This window comes from Trachypithecus francoisi, unplaced genomic scaffold (assembly GCF_009764315.1).
Source record: "Trachypithecus francoisi isolate TF-2019V2 unplaced genomic scaffold, Tfra_2.0 Lachesis_group1, whole genome shotgun sequence".
NCBI classification, from domain to species: Eukaryota; Metazoa; Chordata; class Mammalia; order Primates; family Cercopithecidae; genus Trachypithecus; species Trachypithecus francoisi.
The window spans coordinates 26,085,526-26,110,777 of NW_022681454.1; the positions used below are offsets into that span (position 1 = coordinate 26,085,526).

At 35.5% G+C, this 25,252-nt stretch overlaps 1 protein-coding gene across 1 annotated transcript in view; it reads left to right on the forward strand.

Annotated features, from left to right (window-relative positions):
* The window catches only part of TBC1D19 (TBC1 domain family member 19), a 177,186-nt gene that overhangs the window by 140,972 nt on the left and 10,962 nt on the right, over positions 1-25,252 (forward strand). Inside the window, exons 15-18 of the mRNA XM_033213934.1 lie at positions 1,535-1,579; positions 17,143-17,175; positions 21,333-21,442; positions 23,647-23,738. Of these exons, the coding sequence (XP_033069825.1) occupies positions 1,535-1,579; positions 17,143-17,175; positions 21,333-21,442; positions 23,647-23,738 (280 nt within the window). The remainder of the gene's footprint in view (positions 1-1,534; positions 1,580-17,142; positions 17,176-21,332; positions 21,443-23,646; positions 23,739-25,252) is intronic.

Sequence of the window (25,252 nt, forward strand, 5' to 3'; positions counted from 1 at the left end):
TTATTAAATAGTGAACACCTAACACTGAAAGCTCAGACTTCATTGTGTATGATCATTCTGCCATTTCCACGAAAAAAGAAACTGTTTCTCCTGTATCTCTTATATGTAAACTATCTGCCTGATTGCTCCACCTCCTACCCTAGGAGAGGCCACATAACCTTGTGCTGGATATGGGCTACCCCTAACTTAAGGTTTTCTTAGGTCCATTGCTTCTAAATTCAATTTATGGAAACCTTTTGTTTCTTTAAGTCATCTGCTGAAAAACTGATTGTAAACTTAATTATCTACTGAGCTCACCTCTAAATTCAGCCAAGATTTTAAGGCCGTTTACCAGTTGATATTGTCTTAACCTAACTAACTTTGCTTCCCTGATTATTCCACAATACCCCATATTCATTCTAGCCTCCCTGTAGTCCCTGCATATGGAAGGCTTCCCACTCTCCAATCTTAAAAATCATATTTCCTTGAAGAACTAGCCTGTACCTCACCATGTCCACCAACCCATCATCCATTTCTCTCTCCTTTGAACTTCTAAACACTTAAAGTCTATGCTAGAAAAGTTAGCAAATATACCCTAATGTTTCATGGTTTAGTCTGGACTACAAACCACATGGTTGAGGGAACATATATATGTTTGCCTCTCAGCACCTAGTCCAGTAATCAATTTTATCTACCTACCTACCTATCTATTCATTATTCCATTCTCTTATTACTCACAAGATCAATCCTTTTTGTCTCCACCCTAACCCGAACTGCTCACGTTTCTTATTCTTCATTTCATCTCTGTCACCACCCCTAACAAAAATAAAAAGAACTTTTTTTTTTCACTAAAAATACTACTCTTAGCCCAGTACAAAAATACAAGTAACTTTTCAATAAAGTCAAAAGTGTTAGAAAAACTATCAAGGTAAAAGCTATTTAAAGATATTCAGTGGAAGGTGGAAAAAACTGAGAACTTTTCAGAGTTTTGAAGGAAAGATACTTTTTAAAGCTCTGTTACATATTTGATTATTGTGAATATACTTTACTTTTCTGGGACAATTCTGATTTCAAATATTCAGCTCCATTCTGAAATCATGTTAACTGTTCTGGTATTCAGAAAATATAACCATACAGCTAGTCATTTAATTTTTAACTTTCAGCACATTCCATAAAGATGTAAACACAGTATTGCAAAGCTTAAGACTTGCTTTAATGAATAGATTAGACTTATTTATAATTAGCAAAAAAATTTATGCATAATAAATAGATATTTCTCTTCTTAAGTGCCTAAGGAACTTGAAAGTGTTTGTTCTTTTGGTTGTTTTGTGTCGCTTCTGTTGCGCTTAGGTTCGTATTACTTTAATTGATGAAAGAGTTTGCTAATACCAAAAGATTGGCTGGTAAATTTTTAACTTAATTCCATATCATGAAATGACATATCAGTTTATAGTAGTTTTTAAAATGCCATTGTTAGTACATTCACAAAATAAGTTGATTTTTAAAGATTTATTTACTTAATCATATTGAAATCCTCTATCATTTTCTCTTATAGGAAAACTAGGACTGGAAGAATATGCTGTCTTTTACCCACCAAATGGTAAGAGTAATGCTATTGCTTCCTCTAGTGGGAAGTGAAAAAATTACAACTTTTATAATCGAAATGTGACTTTCTTATTCTCTCTTTAATGGATAATCATTTATTATCTAAAATAAACCTTCCGTAGAATGTATAATTTAATGAAGTCTTCCACATTTATGGTAGGTTTGTGCTAAATTATGCATACTCTCTCTGACTCTCCCTGGGACCAACAGTAAACCTGTGAGAGAGCTGAGGATGCTTAGATCTAAGTCCAAGGCACTTTGTTTTCCTGTGAAGAACACTAGCTAGTCCAATGAGGACCTTCCTTTTGGGTTTATTGGAGCTGGGCTTTACTCAATTGAGTGGATTGTCTTGTACTGTACCTTATTGTTCTCATAATTTGACCAGTGTAGTATTTATGAAATAAAAAGATTATTAAAAGGTATCACTGAAATCACCTATTTTGATGTTATAAAGTGATCAAATATATAATGACCTCATTAGACATTAAATGTTATTTTGAGATTACTAGACAGGTTTTAAGATATGCTTCTTGGAAAAGCAATATATAGCAGTCCTTATGATAATATTAAGTTGCATCCTCAAGAAGTTATTTTACTCCAGCAGAGTTAAGAACATGGGTTTTGTAATCCAGCAGACCTGGGTTCAGATCCCAGTTCTGCCAGTTTACCCTATGACCTCAGGTAAGTTACATGACTTCTCTGAACTTCAGGTTCATCATCATCTGTACTATGTGGATAATACATTAAATGAGATATGGTATATAAAACCACAAAGTGCCTGACATATAGTGAGTGCTCAGAAAGTGTAGCAGTTATGAGTGTGCTTGACTTTACTGACCACTATATCTAAAACTCATAGTTGGCTTTAGCTTTCGTGGCGCTGTTCTCTCCCTGTGTCTCTCAATATGGAGTCTCAGTTTCTTTCATGGGCCATCTGCCTCTGTCCCTCTTTTGATATCTCACTGTTGTTCTGCTGCTCTTCTCTTTTCTTACTTTTATCTAGGGGCTACCATTTGCCTTCATGATTCTATCTATTGTTAGTTACTCTAAAATATCTCCGGTTCGTACTTCTCCTATAATTACCTCAGGCTTAATATGTCCCAGCCTGAACTCACTATTTTATCTTCCTATGCCCACCCCTCAAAAGAAAAAAAAGAAACTAAATTAAAAAACAAAAAACAAAAACCCACCTATTTCTCTCTCAGTTGAATAATCATCTTCCTAGTAACTCAAGGCCATCCTAGATTTCTCTCCACCTTGTCCCCAACTCATCTAATAAGTCACCAGGACCTTCCAATTTTATCTTCCAAATACATCTGGGACCCTCTCTTCCACGCCATCCCTACTGCCTTGTCTCCTTTCAGTTCTTACTATCTCTAGCTTGTTAATTGCAACAACCATGTAACTGGTCCCTCTTCCCACAGTCTTCTAGTTTTGCTGTCTTTTACACTGCTCACTGAGTTATACATCTAAAGTAAAAATCTGCAAATTGCCATTTTTCTCCAAGTGTTCTTAATGGCTTCCCATCTCTTAACAAGTAATATTCAAGCTTCTCAGCATGACATATGAGGACCTCTTGAATCTGTTCCCTATAATCTACCTCCTACCTTCATTTCCCACCATTTCCCATCTCATTTTTTATCATTTATACCCACAGCTACATACTCTCATGAAAGCACTATGCTGCTTCCTGTCTCATCACTTCTCATGTTTCCATGCTTAGAATAGCCCATCTAACCTTTCTTCACCTGGCTGTCATCAAGCTCAGTTTAGGCATGATCCTCTTTGAGGAAGCTTTCCCTGAATCCCCAGGTTAGGCTAAGGGCCCTTCCTCTAGACTCCTGTAATACCTAGTCTAAAATCTTTAGTATCTCTAGCTATGTTATCTTGATATTGTTTGTTTATACTTTATCTCCTCTTCTAAATTGCAAGCTTCTTGTAGTTCAGAACCATATCATTCATTTTTGTTGTATCTAGCATGTAATAGGACTGTAATGAGTATTTATTTGAACTTAATTAGAGGTTTGTTAATTTTAACTTTATGTATTACCATTGTTACATCTATTATCCCAGAAACTTACTTTTATAGTAACTTTTTATATTTATCTAAGAAGCAAGAAACAATAACAAATAAAATACCTCTGAATAGTCAAAAGAGTTGTCCATGGACTCGTGTTCTTCTCTCCATCCATAGAAGAATTTTTTCAACTTAGTTTAGAATATATTAGCTTTTACTTAACACACATGTCTAACAAATTGGTTAACTCTTTTTTATGCCTCCTGCAAAAATGGAAGCATGGAAAAGGCTGACATAGATACGAAAAATTAGCAATAACAGTGAAAAGTAAAAAGGGGACTTCACAAAGGAAAATACAAGAACTGTAAAACAGCATATTAGACCACTCGAGCAAATCAGTCTGGGGCCATTTTATTTAAAAGCCAATAATGCTATGCCCTTTAAGAAGGTATCACTAGGTTGCAGCATATTATAATTTAGCATCTTTATAATGAGCTCAAGACACCAAAAAAAATCTTGCTGTAGTAACAATTGTAACAGTATTGTTATAGCAGCAGCAGCAAACATTTTCCAAGCAGTACTATATCCTAGGCAATGTGTTAAGTATATGACATATATTAATTCATTTAGTCCTTGCAAGAACCTATGAGGAAGGTACTAATATTATCCCTATTTACAGATAAAGAAACTGAGGCATAGCGTGTTAACCTGCCCAACAGGTGAGTGACAAAGCCAAGCTTTGAATACAAGCTGTCTGGCTTCAGAAGCAACATGCTTATCAGGATGCCCTACTGCCTGGGAAGATGTTGCTGAGCTCATTATAGTGAATTTGGGAAGAAAGGAAAGTAGTTAATGTAATGAAAAGGTAGAGGATGTATATAATAGGTTCTGGAAAGATTTTCATCCAAAATGCAAACTGTTTAATCCTTAATGAGATAAGCCCACAGCTGTTCATAAATTTAGTTCTACAGAATCATTTCTCCTCTCAGGTTGTTTTAGAACTTGCCAGGATCAAGAAGGACTCTTTTCTCTGGGCAATGATTCTGAAGTTTCAGAACAAGAAGAGACAAAAACCAGTCAATCTACTGTCCCCACTTTTATTTTAAGCTCAAGGCAATATGTAGCAGCATTTTTATATTACCCACCCTGTTTTGAACCTCTGCCAAAGATAGTACTACTTTGAAATCTTGACACCTCTGTCACTGCTACCACTAAAACTGTTCTGGCTTTCTTGGTCTCAGGGGACCACACATAGAGGTTAGCCTGCAGCTAACTGACACATACTCATTCCCTGACCAAGCCAGTGCTTACAGGGAGGCAGAGGTTTTCTCACCACTACCCCAAACATGCCTATGATTACCTTCCCTGGGAAGGAAATGACAGGCCATGGTGGCATCAGACATTTTGTTCTCTCACTTCATTTGAGGCATCACCAATGGACAGATTTCCTCTAGTAGAGTCACCAAACAGCTAGTGAACAAAATTTCTGAACTGAGGGAGACTTCTCAGAAGAATTTTATGAGCTTTTTATATTTTTTTATTGTTATTCAACACATATAAATCATCTTTGTTCATTTGATAAGTATTTATTTAGCCTAGCTCACTGTTATAGGAGGGTGATCCACAGTAAATGATACAAATAAAGCACCTCCTGCCAAGGAGCTTACCTTCTAGTAAGGGGAACATAAAATCAATCAATCATAAATCAGTCAACAAAGGATGAATTAATGAAAGTAATTTCAAAGAGTGATGAACTTAACAATGAAAGGGAGCAAAAACTGTAGGAAGTTGGGATGGGCGTAGCCATTTTAGATTAAGTAGTCAGGAAAGGTGCCTCTGAGGAGGTGGAATATGAACAGAGACAGACTGTATGGAGTGAACTATGCAACAAAATGGGAGAATGTTCCAGAAGAGAGTACACAGCATGTCTGAAGGCAAGAATAAGCTTGATGGTCTGAAGCTCACCAAGATGGCCAGTGTGACTGGCAATAGTGAACAAAGCATTGACTGATACAAGGTGAGGTAGAAGAGGTAGATGGAGCTAGGTCAGTTAGCGAGATAGTTGATTTAAAGTCTTGTCTGGTAAGTCCAATGTCTGGGCTTCCTCAGGGAGTTTTTAATTAATTTTTTCCTATGAATGGGTTATGCTTTTTTATTTTTCACATGCCTAGTAATTTTTTTTATTGTTGAAAATGGAATATTTTGAATATAATGCTGTGGTATCACTAGAAATGGGAGTCTCTCTGTCCCCCTCCCCAAGAATTCATTGTTGTTGCTTCTTGTGGGTTCTAGGTGTTTGTTTAGTGACTTTTCTAAATTATTTTTATAAAGATATTTTATACAGGTATTTTTATAAAGATATTTTTCATCTTGTATGCTCACCAAAGTCTTTATTTTACTAGAGTAACAGTCAGCTAGTGATTTGACAGAGATTTTCTTAAATATCTAGAACCAAAAATAAAAAACACTCTCTCAGTCTTTGCAGATTGGCTGGGTATTGGGGCACTCCTTCAAGGCTTACCCAGGCCATTTACAACTCTACCTTAGCCTTCACTTCCTGCTTGCACAGAGCCTAAAAGGTAGTCAGAGATGGAGCCTAAGGTCTTCTCGGGTATTTTTTAGATTCCCCTGTATACACAGATGCTTTTCAAAGCCCCCATGCCCCAAGTAGCTCCTTCCCAAGCCTCTTTCTTCCCAGGCTTTTCAATCTGTATACCACCGCTCCCATCTTTTATTCCTTCCCATAGGTGGCTGCAGCTAGTATATATTTTCCTTTAAATGCTTTTGACAAATGCCTCTTGGCAGGCCATGTCAGTCCTGAAAAAGCTCAAGGATGAGGCAAATAAAATGAAGGCAATCTCCTGAGCCAGTCCCTCAGGTAGCTACTATATAGGTCACAATACACAACCACAATTTTTTGTTACAGGATCCCCCTGGTACCAGCAAGCTGCATCAGGAATGTGAGCCATGGTCTTCATGGCTGCTACCAAGTTGGGGAGTAGGGTATGATAGGTGGTCAAATTAAAATGCCATGTGCTCTCTTACTAAAATTCTTTCTTCACTAAACATTCCCCTGGTTGTTGTAAGTTTTTATTAAATTCCAGAGTTTGATTCTAACAGTTCCTGCCAGCTTAACCATTGCTTTAATGGAGGAATGGGGAGATTGGGAGTTCCCTACGCCACTCTTCTCAGTGACATCTCTCCTCCAATTCCTGACTAAAGCTTTTTCTTTTTCTTTTTCTTTTTTTTTCTCCCCCCAAGACAAAGTCTTGCTCTGTCGCCCAGGCTGGAATGCAGTGGCCCGATCATGAACTATTGCAGCCTCAACCTCCTGGGCTTAAGTGATCCTCCCACCTCAGCCTCCCAAGTAGCTGGAACTTCAGGCACACACCACCATGCTTGACTGATTTTTTTGTGTTTTTTGTATAGACAGGATTTTACCATGTTGCCGGGCTGGTCTTGAACACCTGGGCTCAAGCAATCTGCCCACCTCAGCCTCCTAAATTTCTGGGATTATAAGCATGAACCACCATGCCCAACCCTGATTAATACTTCTAAATGATCATCCTGTCTGCTGTGTAGAATAAAAGTGTCACTAGAATGTAAGCTCCAAGAGAACAAGGACCTTAATAGTTTTGGTGACCAACATATCTAGCACCTAGAATCATGCATGGCATAAAGTCTGTGCTCAGGAAACATTATTGAATAAGTGAGGGAATGAATAAGAGAATGAACACAGAATACAGAGGAATAAGAATAGAAGCAAGGAAACCAGACTTGTAGGAAAAATACACATGTATCTGACTGACTTAGTTACAAATGATAAACAACCATCATAAATTTGTTAATACCATTTGTTTCCCACATGACAGAAGAAAACAGTTGTCAGTGAATATTGGGTAGGGGAGTTTCAGGACTCTAGAGCAGTAATTCTCAACCAGGGGCAATTCTCCCAACACACACACACACATACAGACACACACACACACACACTTATTCAGAAATATTTGGCAATGTCTGAAGACATTTTTGGTTGTCAGCCAGGGGAGAGGGATGCTGATAAATATCCTATGGTACACTAGACAGCCCCTTACAACAAAGATTAGATAAGGCTCTTAGAAGAAAAATAATCAAAGTACATCATTTTAAATCTTCTTGCAAGTGTCAGATTAATAAATAGTGTAGTTTGTCATCCATATTAATTAAATAAATTTAAAATATCTCATATTCTAAAATTCATTTGAGGTATAACTTTAGACTTCAATGAAAACCTCATTAAAATTTTAAAATAAGATTTTCAGATTGATATTTAAATATCGTTATGTTCCGATGTTTTGTGAAATTTTATTTTATTTTATTTTATTTTTTTTTTTTTATTTTTTTTTTTTTTTGAGACGGAGTCTCGCTCTGCCGCCCAGGCTGGAGTGCAGTGGCCGGGTCTCAGCTCACTGCAAGCTCCGCCTCCCGGGTTTACGCCATTCTTCTGCCTCAGCCTCCAAGCAGCTGGGACTACAGGCGCCCGCCACCTCGCCCGGCTAGTTTTTTGTATTTTTTAGTAGAGACGGGGTTTCACCATGTTAGCCAGGATGGTCTTGATCTCCTGACCTCGTGATCCACCCGTCTCGGCCTCCCAAAGTGCTGGAATTACAGGCTTGAGCCACCGCGCCCGGCCAGTGAAATTTTAACTACTGAAATAACAAAACCATAATGTGACATTCTAATTCAGAAAGATAATGGAAATAACTAGAAAACAATTTAATCATTGTCCCAATCTCTATTCTTACTGACCTGTAGGCTACATGTGGAATGAGAATAAACAGAGGAAACGATTACTTCAACAAACGAATTAAATAAACTGTACTAAGTAATAATATGCTTTCAACTGGGGTGAAGTTGAAGTGAATCAGATGGGCGAGTTATGGTACAACAATAAATGCTAAGTATTAATGAGGAAATGAAGAGAAAATATTTAATAAGTGCAAAGCATGGGCCGGGCGCGGTGGCTCAAGCCTGTAATCCCAGCACTTTGGGAGGCCGAGACGGGCGGATCACGAGGTCAGGAGATCAAGACCATCCTGGCTAACACGGTGAAACCCCGTCTCTACTAAAAAATACAAAAAACTAGCCGGGCGAGGTGGCGGGCGCCTGTAGTCCCAGCTACTCGGGAGGCTGAGGCAGGAGAATGGCGTAAAACCCGGAGGCGGAGCTTGCAGTGAGCTGAGATCCGCCACTGCACTCCAGCCCGGAGACAGAGCAAGACTCCGTCTCAAAAAAAAAAAAAAAAAAAAAAAAAAAAAAAAAAAAAAAAAAAAAAAATGCAAAGCATGTTAATATTTGGGGGGTATTTTCTGAGTCATATTTACTATTTATATCTCATCTAGTTCAAGATTTATTTTAGTTGACAGTGTTTGCCATTCTGAACTTTGTCAAGGCCCCATAAATCATCACTTTATAAAGTTATTCACATTGAGTGGAATAGGCAGTTAATGTTTTAGACTTTCTTCAGATGCATCAGGAAAGGCTAGAATCTGAAAATAATTACTCATAGCAGACTTGTAGAACTCTGAGGCCAAATATGAGATGTGCCCCAAGCATCCTGACGCCTGTTGGAAACATGCTCTTGGGTGGTAGCCAGGTGAATGAAACTTGACCCTTGAAAGGCTGAAGTGATGAGAGGCAAAGGGAAGGATTTTGAAAAACTAGCCAAGAACATGACAACCCCTAAGATCAAAGAAATGTTCTAGGTGGTATGCACCCTACAGTGTTAATGGATTCTTCACTGCTTCTTATGCCTCCGGATTTTGTTTTCCAGAATCTGACTCGTCCTTCAACAAAGCAGACTGTGTAGACGTTTTTTGGAGCCTTAAGCCCAGGCTAATCTTGACTTAGCTGAAGTGTACCTTTATCTGATACTGACAAAAAAAGATTTTCTTAGGTTTAAGCTGATATGTAAATGTGGCACTTTCCCTTCTGGGAACATAAAATGGCTATGAGTTATTGAGCATCTGCTGTGGACTAAACACTGGCACACTTTAAATAAATTAACTCCGTTGTGCTTTGTAGTGCAACCCAATGAAGTTGATCTTGTTTCTCTCCATTTTCAGAAATGAAAATACAGTTTCAGCAAGGGTTCGTAACTTGCCCAGTCACACAGGATTCAAATTCATGTCTATATAACTTCATTGGTCATTTATTCTTTCAACATTGAGTTATCAAGAGCCTTCTGTCCTATATCTTAATTACTTATTTATAAATTTTATATTTTAGTATTTTATTTGTAAAACTTGATTATATTTATAAATGCTCAAATTTCCATCATTAACAACATTTACTGAGCATCTCACCTGCAGAACACACTGTGCTGGATGCTGAAGATAATACACAATATGAAATATAGTTATTTCTTCAAATAGCTTGTAGCCTAGCTACTTAAAGAGAAGCTATAGATTTCAGAACCTGGGGGAAATGTAGTAAAAGTGGTTAAACGTGACTCATCTTAATACTTGCATCCCTTTTTGCTGCTTCGTAGTTTACTAATTAATTTATTGTAAGCTTCCTTATTAAAAGTGCCTTGTCCTAACTAGGGTATTCTTACACTTAGCAGATCCTTAATAAATATTTTTATAAGACGAAAATAATGATAATAATAATGTCTTCATTTCTGACTACCTTAGCCACTTGTTGAAATGTTTCTGCAGTGCAGTGGCTTAGAAGAGGAAGGCAAAAGTGTTTTTTAAGTAAGACTGTCAGGTTTTTATATAATAGCAATCTGCTTTGAGATTTAGTATTTAGAAAGATATAATATGTACTTACACTTTTATAAGGCATCAAAATATGCATTCTATTTATTAACTTATTTTTCTCTCTGAGTTTTTCTTTCACATGTCAACATGTTTATTGTAGAAAAGTTAGAAAAGACAGATAAACTTTGTAATTATTTGTTAAAAGTTTATAATTAGTAACGGAAATAACATGAAACAGCAGAGGCAGAAGGAAGGTAAAAAAAGATTGGTGGAAGAAAGGAGACTCAACCAAAGAATATAGAGAAAGACTTGAAGAAGAAATGTTTTTTGAGCTCTCCTTCTAAATGTTCCCTGAAACTGAAGCTGGTGGCTATAGTGTCATTGAGAATATTGACCTTCTCATCTGGTTTTTAATTTTTTTAGTTGCTAGAATGTAAAGGGCCTTTAAGTTGTTAAAGAGTCTTACTATTAGAAAATCTTTATAGGTACTGTTTTCTTCAAGTCTCACAAATTTTTCCGCATTTCCTCTAGACTTAATTGTTAACATCTAATTTTAGAGTTAGATGATACATCAGAGGCAATCATAGTCCCCTTGTGTGTCAGGCAGGTTACTGAAGCTCAGGAGGTTTGATGATGTTCCTCAGATTACCCTTAGGAATTGTGTTAAGCCCACAATTGAACTTTGATCTCCTAACTAGAGACCAATACTTCTCTTGCTCCTTCTGTATCTATGATTTACTCATCTCTTCATTCTGCAAAGATGTATATCATCAACTATGTATGTGGCACCATGAGTTGTATACGCAGATGAATAAAATGTATTTCCTATCCTCAGGAACAATCTGTTAAACAGCTAATTATAACACAAAACACAGTGAAATCATAGTGTTGGAAATATGAACAAAGTGCCATGAGAATGCAGAAGAATGAGCATTTAATTATGATTAAGAGATCAGGAAATGTTTGTCTGAGGTTATAGCTGACCTTAGTAAGGTTTTGATAGCTAAGTAGAATAAAGAATTAGGATAAAGAATTATCAAGTTCAGAGCTATCAAACTGTGATGATACTGGTGATGATAAATAATCTGGTGTGACTATACCACAGAGTGTATGGAGTTAGGAGAGTATGCCAAGGGGAGGCCGATATAGCTCAGGTTGCAGGACATAATCATGAATGTTTAAGGCCAGATCAAAGGTCTTGAATTTTACTGTGTATACACTTAGCCTGTATTACAAGTCTAGAGTGTGAGCTCTATAAATACAGGGACAATGTCATATTTATTTTAATATCTCCAGAGGCTTCAGAGTAGGTTTTTAAGTATTTGTTAATTAGATGAGTAGGAGCTCAGCAAATACTTGGTAGACGGATAAATAGTGGTAAATCCTCAATGGATGTAGAGATCTTTTTCATGGTCTCATTAATATTTTTGAAAGATAAGTTGAGCTCTCTAATTTCAAAAATTGGTTAGAGAACTGAGAGTTTGGAGGAAAGGATACCAATTAGGAGGCTCTTACAGAACCATAGGTAAGAGTTTATTAAGGACAGAATTCTGATCATGGCAGTAGGGAAGGAAATAAAAGGTTAGAAAATAATAGTGGTAGACTCCCTACAGATGCATATATTCATTCTGCAAGCCTTTATTGAGTACCTGTTATATTCTGGGCACTGTGCTTGGTCTCTGGATATAGAGATACATGAATAAAAAACAGTTCCTATGCTCAAAGGATTTATTCTACTGGGAGAGAAAAAAATTAAAAATGATTAAGTGACAGTAAGATAGGGGAAGGAATACAGTTAAGTACTGACTTTGTATCAAACATTGTGCTAATCATATTGCATATATAATAATATTTAATCCTCACCACCTCATTGGTATTGTTCCCACTTGATTAATGAAGGCAAGTTTCTCTCCAACCTTTGCTGGGCCCAGAGCAGGAGTACAAATAGAGGCCCACCTACCATAAGTCAAAATATTTAAAAGTTATAAATTAGACTCATAAACTGATAAAGACTACTCTATTTTCTTTCCTTGATACATATACTTTGATAACAATCTGGACGGTGAGGTTTGAATTCAGAATTCTCAGACTCTTCATCCATCCCTAGCCTGTGGTATCCCCACCCACTTCTCATCTGTGGCTCCACTTCACACCTTGGACAGTCTTCATGGACAGAAGCCTGTAGGTCCAACCTCTGTTCACAGCTTCCGCAAATAGCCAGCCTTTGACCACCTCTCTGTCCCGAGGTATACACATGTATCAGGAGGTGTATACCTTCTCTTCTCTTCTCTTCCCCACCAAAGAGAACATGCAGGCCCTGGAAGTTGTCTGAGGAGCCTTTGGGCTCAGAATTTCAGAGTTTTGGGTACCTGGGATGTGGTCTGGAAGGAGAAACATGGGCTCTGGGTAAGGGGTACAGCTGGAGGAGGGTCACAGAGCCCTCAGCTCAAGCTACTGTGCCTTAGTCTAAAAGCAGTTTTGGATGAGGAAGCAGGTTAAGTAACATACCTAAGCGTACACAGGTAGAAAGTGCTGGAGTCAGAATTGCACAGTGAGAAGGAGTAGTACCTCAATCAATGAGGGCAAATCAACTGAAACATGAGGACCAATAAATGAATTGCTTGGGAGGGAGGGATCAAGGCTATCAGGGAGATTTTTCTAGGAAGATTGTGGTTTAAAATTGTGAAGGAGTAGGGCAGGGACAGGGCCAGAGGTAGAAGAGAACATTGCCTATAGCCCTTGTCCTGCACCCAGAGGCTGAAGGGGTGGCGATCAATTTGGAGGGATTAGAGCAGTGCTTGTGGGGTACAGACAAGGAATGAAGACTGAAGAGTTAAGTGGTTGTTATCCAAAAGGGACAGGAGAGATACATAATCACATTTAGGTATAAGGGCTAAGGGAGAACAAGAGAGCAAAAATGACTCAAAACTTTCTTCCCTGAATGACTAGGGAGTTGTGAGTCATTTACAAAAATAGAGACCAGAAGGAGCCTGAGGATACTGGGCTTTTAAAGTCAGTATTATGGGTTAATAATGAGAATACTGGTAAAGCGAGAGAGAAAACAAGTATACAGAGTCTTGGAGCTATATTGAAGGAGTGCACAGAAGAGAGGACTGCCAGAAACAAAACAAACACTCACAAAAACCTGAGCAGCAAAAGTTTCTGCGGGACAAGAAGCCTGATCTGCATAGTGTCATCAATGCGATGGTAGACTCAAGTTTGAGTGTGAGGCCATTAAGTACAACATAAAAAGAAGGGAAACCCCTGGATTTAGCAATCAGAAGTTACATCCATAGGGATGGGAAACCATTTGCAAGCATTTGAAGATACATAATAAGGAAGTAGAGGAGGTGAATATAGATAGTTTTAAAAAAAATTAAGCCTGGCTTCAAGAAAATGAGTGAGATTAGAGATTCGTTTGATGGGAAAGTAGGATCTGGAAAAAAAATTGACTACTACTTCTTCCTTCTTCCTTCCTTTCTATTTTTTCTTCTTCTTTCTTATTTCTTCTTATTATTATGTATAAGAATATTTGTAACATCCCTGGCTGAAAGGATGCAGTGAAATAGGAAAGACCAAGGATATGATTACTTTGATAAGATACACCCACCCCTTGCCTCTACTCTGCTTCGTTAGAGGAGTAAAGAGCAGATCCCACCACTATCCAGTTGAAGATCAGCTGTCCTCAGTAAAGGTAACCTGTTTATGACAATCATCACATGAAGCTACGGCTTCCAGGTCACCCTTATCAGGTGATTCTCACCTCCATAGCTTCAGGCCTCTTTTATCAGTAAGTCCTCCTCCGCCCTAGCCTGGCCTTGTCCTCCTCCTCTCCATTATTTTTCTTCATAGCACTTATTACTCTCTGACATGTATTCACTTATTTTTATTATGGTTGTTTTGTCCCTGATAAAATGGCAGCTACAGTTCTTAGAACAGTGTCTGGCACATCGCAGGGACACAGCACATGTGTGTGGAATGATGCACGTGCAGCAAGGAGGAAGGGATGGTTGATGGGGCAGGAGTCCAAAGCAGGGTTTGGCAGACTTTTCCTTGAACCACTCAGATGGTAAATATTTCACGTTTTGCTGGCCACAAGCAGTCTGTGTCCCATATTATTCTTTGTTGTTTTTGAAATAATCCTTTAAAATATGTAAAAGCCATCCTTAGCTGACAGGCCACACATAAACAAGTTGCAAACCTGACCGCTGCTTGCCAGTTACTGTGAAAGTCAAGGAAACAAGATTTAGAGCACAGATGAAGATGTTGGGTGAAAAAGAAAAAGTATACATCCTCCTCTGGACTGTAAGTGAGAAAACAGATGAAATATGAAGAACAGACGAAGGAGTCCATGTCAGTGGCATCAGCCTCCTAGTGAGGAGAAAGTGAAGTCTACAATTGTTAAACACTTGAAAAGGGAGGAAATTTTGAAAGAATGGGATGGCTAATCATATAGAGAGGAATAAGAAAACTGATACACAGCATAAGATTCAGCAGAAGTTGGAGAACGTGAATCTGTGTGCTAGAAGACTAGAGAAAATGTCGATCCTGAGAATTTTAACTTGTGAGCATAAAGCAGTGCTGCACAAAATTCTGCAGATGGTTGGCCTGGCGTACCAGTTCAGAATAATTTGGCGCTTCTCACACTATTTTTGATAAAATTGCTTCTAGAAACAACAAAGAAGCATGAACTAACTTGTAAATGATAACATCAACATTTAACATTTGTTTATTAATAAATAATAGCCAAAGCGATTTAAATAAATAGTGTAGGCCCTAAGCTATTTATTAATGGCTAAGCTACAACTGTTATCTCATTTAATCATATTATGTGAGTTCTAGTGTTATCTCTGATTTACAGATGAGGAAACTAAAGCTTAGAGAAGTTAAGAGACTTACACAAAGACACACACACACATACACACACACACAAACACTCTTAAGTGACAGAACCAGATGAACACAACCGAGTCTGTCTGACATCCAGTCCATGCCCTTATCGCAACAGGGTGCTGATAATGCATTGATATCAATATGAAAGGAGTTTCTGCTGATAGTTGTAGTCTTCACCCTGTCATGTTCAGCATTTTTATATTGCTTTTGATGAGGACATGTATACTTATCAAATTTTTCAGTTTTGTAGAATCAGGAAAACTAGAGAATGCATTAGATAACCAAATAAGAATTCAAGATTATTATCTCTAACTGGAGTGGTTCACCAAAGAAGAAATATAATAGAGATAAAAATATAACCCTTTACTGAGGTCCAGGAACAACTGTCCAAGTACACTGTCTTAGCTGTTGGGTGTATAGGGAGGAAAAATGATTAGAAATTTTAGTCACCTCACTTTAAGGATTACAGTGAACTGTAACTTGTTCAGAAGAAAATAAAATAGGGAAGCTGTTCAAGACCACCTCATCTAAGGAAAAATTTAAGAAACTCATAAAGTCTTGGAGCAAGAAGTCGTGATGGTGATGGGGCAGGAGACAGAGCAGTGTCTTCAAATATTTCTGAACGTTTTCACATAGAAGATAAATTAGATTTCTTCCATGTGACCTTTGTGATCAGAACTAAGAATAATAAGTAGAAATTTCAGGGAGCCAGAGTTTGGCTCACTATGAGAAAAGAGCTCCTTCCAAATTAAACCCATTCAGAATTGTAATGAGTTGCATTGGTAATTAATGCTTCGACTATTGCTGGACATGTTTTAAACTGCGACTGAACTATCATTTATTATAACTCACTCTGTATGACCTCTAAAGCCCCTGCCAGCGCAAAATTTTTGCCTGTGAACATGTCAGATGAATAAAGCATTTCTATATTATTTTTCAAAAATGTAACTTAGCAGCTTTCTTCTGTGCTGTGTTTGCAACCTGATTTAGTAGTGTTAGCTATATGGTGGTATATATTACAAAACTTCTGTTTTGAACTAAGCTGTACAAATTCAAATTTTTTACTTGAAATGTGAGATGTTTAGCACACCAAGTTAGGCTTCGAGTATTTTTTGAAAAGGATGTGTACTTTACTTCTGTATAATTATTGCCAAAGATTATACTGAATTTGTATCATATTTCTGCCAATATTTCTTCTAAAGCCATATCCCATGATTGATTTTCAGTTAGTTTACTTAACACCCATAGTGTTTTCTGTAAAGCAAATGTTTTCAAGAAGTGCCTTGAAAAGCTCACTTATCTTTTAGCATATTTGATTCTAACATACACAGTGAAGTTGCTTCAGGAGGGACATAATCTATTGACTTTCTGAGACCATTATAATTAGTTCTTAAACTTAATTCTGTGATCTGTCTTGTTATGTTTTTGCCATCTTGTTATGTTGTTTTGTGTGTGTGTATATGTATATGTATGTGTATGTATATACACATGTATATACGTACGTGTGTGTATATACGTACGTATGTGTATATACGTATGTATATACACATTAATATATACATATACATACGTATGTGTATATACATATACACATGTGTATGTGTATGTGTATATATACACGCATACATATACATATATATACACATATATATATTCAGTTTTGATTTCTCAATATTATCAATAGAATATTAACTGGATATATGTTTTAAAGCCTCTAGTTTACTTTTCTGAAGCTATCAAAAATTTTTTTTATTGTTTACTATCACTAAGTCTTTCTGACATTTATGGACAAAGTCGAAGCAAAAAATAGAAAACCTTTATAGTTTCAGTTTTAATCCTTTAAAGCTTACCTAATAATCAGTAGGCCTACTACTTATTGAAAAAGAAATACTTTTTTTTTTTTAGGTGTTATCCCTTTTCATGGATTTTCAATGTATGGTAAGTTGGGCTTTAAAAACATCATAATGTACACCATAAAAACATACAGTGTTATCTGTCAATTTAAAAAATAATGACTGACAGATATAATTATTTTACTATAGTAAGACTATAAAGGAAAGAATAAAGTGATATGCATGCTGGTTTCCCATAGGGGCTTAATTTTTAAAAATTATTGTTTTTATTACACGTTAAGGAAATCACCCACAAGTTATTATGAACATTTTAAAATGTTGAGTTTAGTAGGCCAGGTGTGTTGGCTCATGCTTGTAATCCCAGCATTTTGGGAGGATGAGATGAGAGGATCACTTGAGGCCAGGAGTTCAAGACCAGCCTGGTCAACATAGCAAGACCCTATCTAAAAAATGAAATAAAATGTTGAGTTTAGTATTTTTATATGTCCAATTTAAAAATATTAAAAATAAGAGGTCACCGTAATTGGTTAGGTGGTGATTGCTTGACAGATTAGAATTAGAGTATACTGTGAAAATGGTCCTGTGGTTTACCATTTTTTAGTCCAATGGAAACTAGAGATACACATTAATATTTAGCTCTAGTAGGTGTAAAATCAGATTGCTTAAATTCCTAAAGTAATTCTCTTAAGAGTTTTTTAGCGGTCAGGTTTGCAACTTGTTTATGTGTGGCCTGTCAGCTAAGGATGGCTTTTACATATTTTAAAGGATTATTTCGGCCGGGCGCGGTGGCTCAAGCCTGTAATCCCAGCACTTTGGGAGGCCGAGACGGGCGGATCACGAGGTCAGGAGATCGAGACCATCCTGGCTAACACGGTGAAACCCCGTCTCTACTAAAAATACAAAAACTAGCCGGGCGAGGTGGCGGGCGCCTGTAGTCCCAGCTACTCGGGAGGCTGAGGCAGGAGAATGGCGTAAACCCAGGAGGCGGAGCTTGCAGTGAGCTGAGATCCGGCCACTGCACTCCAGTCCGGGCGACAGAGCGAGACTCCGCCTCAAAAAAAATAAAAAATAAAAAAATAATAGGTCAGAAAGAATGCTAAGGAAGGGACAACACTGAGTTTGAGCTCATGATTTCTCCAGGCTACTGATATGCACAGCAACAATGACATCAGAGCATTCAGTCACCTGAGGTGCATGTGGGAGATGCATGTGCAGGCTTGAGAGCTCTGAGTGCCTCCAAGGCCTCATGTGTCATTAAATGAGAAATGCAAGAAGCTTATGAAGGTTACCAAAAGCGAGAACTCTCTACACCTTAATGCCACTTAATTTTTAAGTTTTCAAGTGTTACATATAAACTTATTAAAGATTGTTGTCCCCTTTATTTCTACCCCTACCTTTAGAATGAACAGAAATACATTAATGTTTCGCCTTTGTACCAAAAATCTTCGATAAACACTTTTCTTTGTAAACATCAGTATTCAACATCAGATGGTCATGGTGAATGACATAACACTATCACTCAATGAAAAAGAGTCAAAGTACCTAGGGACTTTATGCTATACTTGGTGTTAGTGACAGGCTTGAATTATAGGGTACTCAGCTTTATTCTCTTGGGCAACCACAATTTCATAACATAATACATAATGTTATAGTGACCTCACAGCATATTTCTCTTATAAATGTGAGGACTTTAAAATAGAAAACCAAAAAAGATTAATAATATAAACTTTTACATCTAATAATAAAAATGTTCACCTTTTTATCTTTCTACTTTAGTAGTTCCAACTGCAAAAATTTTTCAAGTAAATCATTTTTGGAAGTTGTACTTGAATGATTTGGAGGATACTTGATGTCATGAAAGTTTAAATGTTTTAGAAAGATCTTCTGGTGTTTCAAATATATCATTGACTCAGCCTCTGCCTATTCACATTTATGGTCATTTAAATAGGCTACAGTTTATACACCCAAGGGGAAAGCATTTGCTGACAATGATGCAAAATGTTTGATATAGAATTTATTTATACTATTTTAGAAAACTATTTTCAGCATCCACAAAAACTTTACCAGCAACCACTTATTTAGAACCAGTATACAAAAATAATCACAAATCCTCCCTAAAGGAACTCTAGTTAGTACTTTGCCATTTCAGTTTTAGTTACTATATTTCTTTAAAATTATAATACTGATCTCTTTTAAACATTGATACAGATCTTTAATGATAGGCTGTCATTAAAAAGGAAACCAAAAGGAGTAATTTATTTAAAAATTTACTCAGAATTCTTCTGTAATTTTAAATACCTTCTGCTCTTCTATTTATGCAGATTAATGAAGTTTTATTGTAGGTGTATAGTATATTATGGTGTCATAAATTCCTACAGTATAGTCTTTAATTGGTTTAAAAGATAATTAGCTAAATTTATTTTTATGGAAGAACCAAATAGGGAAGGATGCTTAAAATTAAAAATTAAGTCATGGAGAATCTTTTTTACATATAATCTATAATGGACTAAAGCTTTTCCATTTCATAGCTATATAAAGGAATTCAACATAAACAACTGTGGCATCTTGAATAAAAACTAATTGTAAATTTCTTTTATATTGTGTATATTCATAGAAAAGTGCTTATTTTAAGATTCTCTTTTCATTTCTTCACTGGAAATTTTTATTAATAATTACTGAATCCATAACATCTTCAGATTCAGGTTACAGGTTTTCACATATCAATATCTGAAAATTGGAGGAAAAAATTTGCATCATTTTTCTAAAATAAAGAAGTTCCAAACCTTCATCTTAGATTTATAATAATAGCATATATATTTGTACCACACTGTTGTTTCTTAGGTTGTTATTGCAATTAGAGGATGAGTTACTATTTGTAAATACATGAAATATCCCAATTTGGGCTATTTTTGTAAGTAGCAATTTATTTAATAATAAAATAAGTTTTAAAATTTGTCTTGAAATAGACATACCTGTCTTTTTTAAATTTTTATATATAATACGTATTGTATATACATTTTTCTATATATATCCAAGTATTTATTTTTATATGAATTTAGATATTTACCCCCAAAAGTGATTTCTCTTTTGCCTTCAGAAAAAATAAAAATTCTCACTTGCAATGCCAATTTTTAATGACTTATTTATTACTAATACTGTGCATTGCCCTTTATCCCAGAAAACTGAACTTTTGTGTTTGAAAGAATTTAAAATATTTTACTATTTTTCCTTTTACTTTGTCAAAAAGAAGAGAGCTCAACTGGCCCACTGATTTCCTTGCTTACTTAGTGCTTACTGCCCTCAGAGCATTACCAACAGGTTATAGAGCCCCAGAAATTCTTAACTTGTCCAATACATATTGTTTGAAATTACCTTGTAAGGCATTTTTTATTAAAATTAATATTTAGGTAATGCAGTTGTATCTATCTGCATTATAAATTTGTTTCTATGCTGCCTAAAATACTTGAGGCTTGAAAAGATGGAAAGCATGACCACCTTTGTCAGTGTAGAATAATCACATGCTCAGGTAGGTCTCCAATCGAAGATCAGGACTTTCTGACATTCAGCTGTGGGAATGTCTGGTTGAGTTGACCCAGCTGTGCTTCATTGCTACAGACTGGGGGCAATCAATTCAACATTCATTAGAGAAATAAATCCTTTCTGCCTACAGATTGTTTTCAGTTGACGAATATATATGGGGATGTAGTGATAAAGACCAGTAGTGTACAGCTATTACTCAAAATCTTTATTTTCAAATTGAATTAATTGAAGACCATGATTCTAAAAGTCTTAAATCATCTATTTTACTTAGCTGACTTCCAAAATTAAAAATTTTGAAATGTGACCTGAATCCTTTGTGAAAGAAAGTGAAAATAAGCTGCCTGGTTGTTATTTTCTTATTACTTCAATTTAAAAAAGGAGAGATTTGATTTATGTAGTTTTTATAAGTTATGTGGAATTTTTCATATTTCTGTATAATTCCATAATGTCATTCTTAGCCATCTGTTAAATTGGGATTATAATAGTTTGTAATATACTTCTTTCTTTATAATATTTAATGGCTGTTTGAACTTTACATGTGCATATATTCCCCTCTCAAAATGAAAAAAGGTAGTATGATTTTGAACTTGTCTACGAGTGTATATGATTACTATAAAATAGTGATTTATAATGTCATATTTTATAAATTTATCTTAAAATTTTAGTAGTTCTGCGGTATTATAAATTATTTTTTTCTTTCAGTTGCACCACTTTGTTTTCTATACCATGAACCTTCCAAATTGTATCAGATATTCCGTGAGATGTATGTGCGTTTTTTCTTCAGACTTCATTCCATCTCTTCTCATCCTTCTGTAAGTTCATAAGAAAAACTGGATCAAGTTAGGTTGGACTGTAATCCGTTCTTTCTTTCTGTTAAGAAAAAGTCATCTACTCAAATTCTAATGCAACAAATTTTAATTTGTGATGTCAAGCAATGTGTTTTTATTGCAAAAATGACAAGATGAAATTGATATTTAAATATTTTGGTAATAATTTAAATGGAAAAAGTCTCTTGTCAACTACATTTAAATGATTTTTTTTACATATTACAAGATTTAGAATGTCTATATTATTATTCTTAACAAAGATGCCTACCTTCTTTTCTGATCTCTTATCTACGAGATGAAATAAATAATATATTATTTCTAGTGCTGTAGAAAAGTCTACAAAGCACTCAGTGTAGTTAGTGCTTGGCTCCTAGCAGGTGTTCTGTAAATAAATGGCTGTTGTTGTTATAATTATTATCATCATTCTTCTTTGTTAATGAAAATCAAACATTGAATTGTCACTTGTTTGCCAATTTCATATTTGGCTAATTATCAGTTATAAAAGTACATATTTTCTTTGTATTCAATAAAATGATCCTTTGGCCTACAATATAAGAATCAAGGAAAAGCATATATATAGGAGTTGAACATTTTAATCTGTTTTATTTTGGCTGTTCCTTTATCATATCTTTTTTTTTCCTTTCCCATAAACCTGACTAAGAGCAGTATTTATTTTATTTCAGTTATGCTTTTTTTCCCCCTTTGGACCTGCTGTGGGTAACATGACTGCTACTCCAGGTGAAACATTCAATTGGAATATATGTCAGGGCTACTAAATTTCCCCAAAGAGGCAACTGTATTATTGCTATTAAATTAAATAGCTGTTCTTTATCCCCCCATTCTAAGACTATGTATTCCTATTTCACCTTCCTCCATCTCCAGTTTTGCTCTCATACATTGCTAGTGAAAGTTGGCAAATCACAGAATTCCAGGACGTCACAGATAAACAGATGAAGCAACACCAGTTATCTTGGGTTTCTTATCTCTAAGAGAACTTGATTTTGTTCTTATCTTACCTTAATATTTAATCTGGGATAATCAGAAATATGACCAATAATTAAGATCAGTAATTCTTTTCTAATGCTCATTCTAAGTATCATATTTTTACTCTCATATTCTATGCCATTTTATGCTTCAGAGTTTAAAAAATCTGGCTGCATAGTACATACCCATGGTGTTCTCCCTGTGCAGAGCACTGAAGCCTGGCACTGGGCAACTCTGGGTATTTCTTCTCTATCTCTGTGCTGGTGGCCCTGGGTATCCTTTTTCAGTGAATTGCTTGAGTCAGCCCTGCCCCTGTCCTTTTTTTTTTTTGATTCAGTGGAGTAAAAACTTAAGGCAGTCACCTCCTTTTTTGGCTTGCAGCCAGACTGAATTATTTGGAACCATGACAGTCTTTTTTTCTTTAGAAATGCAAAAAGAGGATTAAAAATTCCTTACAAAGATCAACTCTGAGGAATGCTAAGCTGCAAGAAAGACTTTATTCAGAGTTGTCAAATAATAAATGTACTTGAAAAACCATCTGCTTAAATTGATTAAGTTTTGTACTTCACAAATAATGCCCTTTTAAAAACAATAGATTTTAGTTTTAAAAAATATGTGTATACTAAGTAATCAAACATTCTTGTTCAATAATTTCCTGATGCAAATTTCAAGCAGCTAGCTGCTAGTCTTTTCCTGGGGGTAGATTTCAAAGAAAAAGTGAGAAAAGCAGGCGATGTTTTCCCTAGTGAGTGAGGATGGAGGGGAAGGGACATCCGGAGGGAGAATGAAGGTGGCTATATAGCACTAGGGAAATAACTGGAAACTGGAATGCATTCAGATAAAAACTAATTTTGCTGAGGTTAAGTAATAATACGTGGCTTGCAAAGTGGCAAGTTTTCTGTAAGGTGATGTTTTCCTTGGACTCTCCACATATTACATACTGGTTTATGTGGGGAGCATATTGTGTGAAAAGGGAGGCTCCTTAGCATATCTGTATGTGTGAGTATAAATAAAGAGAAATAAAGTTTATGTTTAAACACAATGTTAGAGATCCATTAATACATTTCCTGTTTTTGACTCTTAAACAGTATAAAGAATATTTATGTTGATAGTCTTTCTCATTTTCCATTTGAATAATTTGTTGGCATAGTTAATTTTTAAATATTAAGATATCTATTTCTCTTATGATTCATTATTGTATCCAGGGTATTGTGTCACTCTGTCTGCTGTTTGAAACTCTTCTTCAAACTTACCTTCCCCAACTCTTTTATCATCTACGAGAAATTGGGGCTCAACCGTGAGTACTTTTCTCTCCTAATTGAAGAATAGATAGTTTCACAAAAAGCTCTTTTTTCCTCATTGTAGAGCACTTGCAAAGATGTAATTTTTCAGAGAAATTAAGCTAACAATTTTCCTAATAAAACTATAATTATCAAGTAGTAAATTGTAATGACATTGTGCCAAAAATTCTTGAAAGAATTACCAAAATCCTAATAAAGTCTTCTTTACTAGGATTTTTGTGTCTGGTACAAGAGTCACCAAAATAAACCAATTTCTATTCGTAATGAAAGGTGTCAGCCAAAACTGAAGCAAACATTTGTGGAAACAAATAATACCTGAAAAATGTGATCATACCAAACTTCAGTCAGTATAGGCCACAGTTATCAGAGAATTACCTATGAAAACTATAGAAGTTAAAGTTGGCTGTCTTTTGTTAAAGGAAAGCAAATCAGGTACCTATCAATGGTTGTACACTGTGATTTCTCCTTCCTAAAATTTGAATTTTGTTCATTGGTCTTAGTATGAGTTATAAGTGAATATGTATAGTATCTCTGGACTTCAAGATTATTGGTTTTCTCTCTCTGTCTTTTAAAATAACAGTGTCTAAAGCAAGAGAAATTTCCAAATGATTTATCAATGTTTTCTTCCTGTCTTATCTGTGCAGCTATTTTCTCCTGTTAAAGAGGGTATATTTGAAAAAAGTATTAACTCCTTGAGGCCACAAAAGAAGTTAGTGGGAAATAGAATAGTATAGTATTTGTCTTCTCCACTCTTGAATCCATAGCAAATAGATAGCTGAGTGGTGGAAATTTAATCCAGATTCAAATTCCATTTCTGTTAAGCTTTGTAATCCTGGTGAAGTTTTTTAATTTATCAAAGCCTCAATTTCTTTATGTTAAGATAATTCAGTTTATTTATCTTAAAAATCAAAAGAATTCGTACCTTGCAGAGTTGTTTAAAGATTGAATGATTATAAAGATGGAGATAGCAATCAAGATGGAGATGGAGATAGATAGGTATATAATCTCCTTTTTATAAAGTACCATTGAATTTCAGCCATCTTAGAGATGGCCTTTATAAAATAATACCTCATATCATCCATTGATAATACTGAGCAGATACCCTTTCCTTTGTAGCCATTAAAAAATAAAATTCTATTCATGATTCAGAAATATTTTATATTGAGCATAAGACTTTTATTCTTAAACTTGTAGTGAATTGACTTCTTTTTGCTATTGTGAAGTGAACATTGGAGTATAAGTAGGGTTTTCTTTACTAGGATGAAGACATTTAGTTCATTACTAGAAACTAAAATGATATTTTTTCCAACCTATTTATATACTTTACTCATTAAAAGAAATAAATTTATTTCAATGACATGATAAACATTAAAATTCCTATATAGGAAAATTGTAAAAATTCTAATTGTCAAGGTAGAAATCAATTTTTTAAAAACTGAAGCTTTTGGAAGCTTTTTAACTTTGAATTTAATTTCTTTAATAGATATAGGACTACTTGGGTTATCTATTT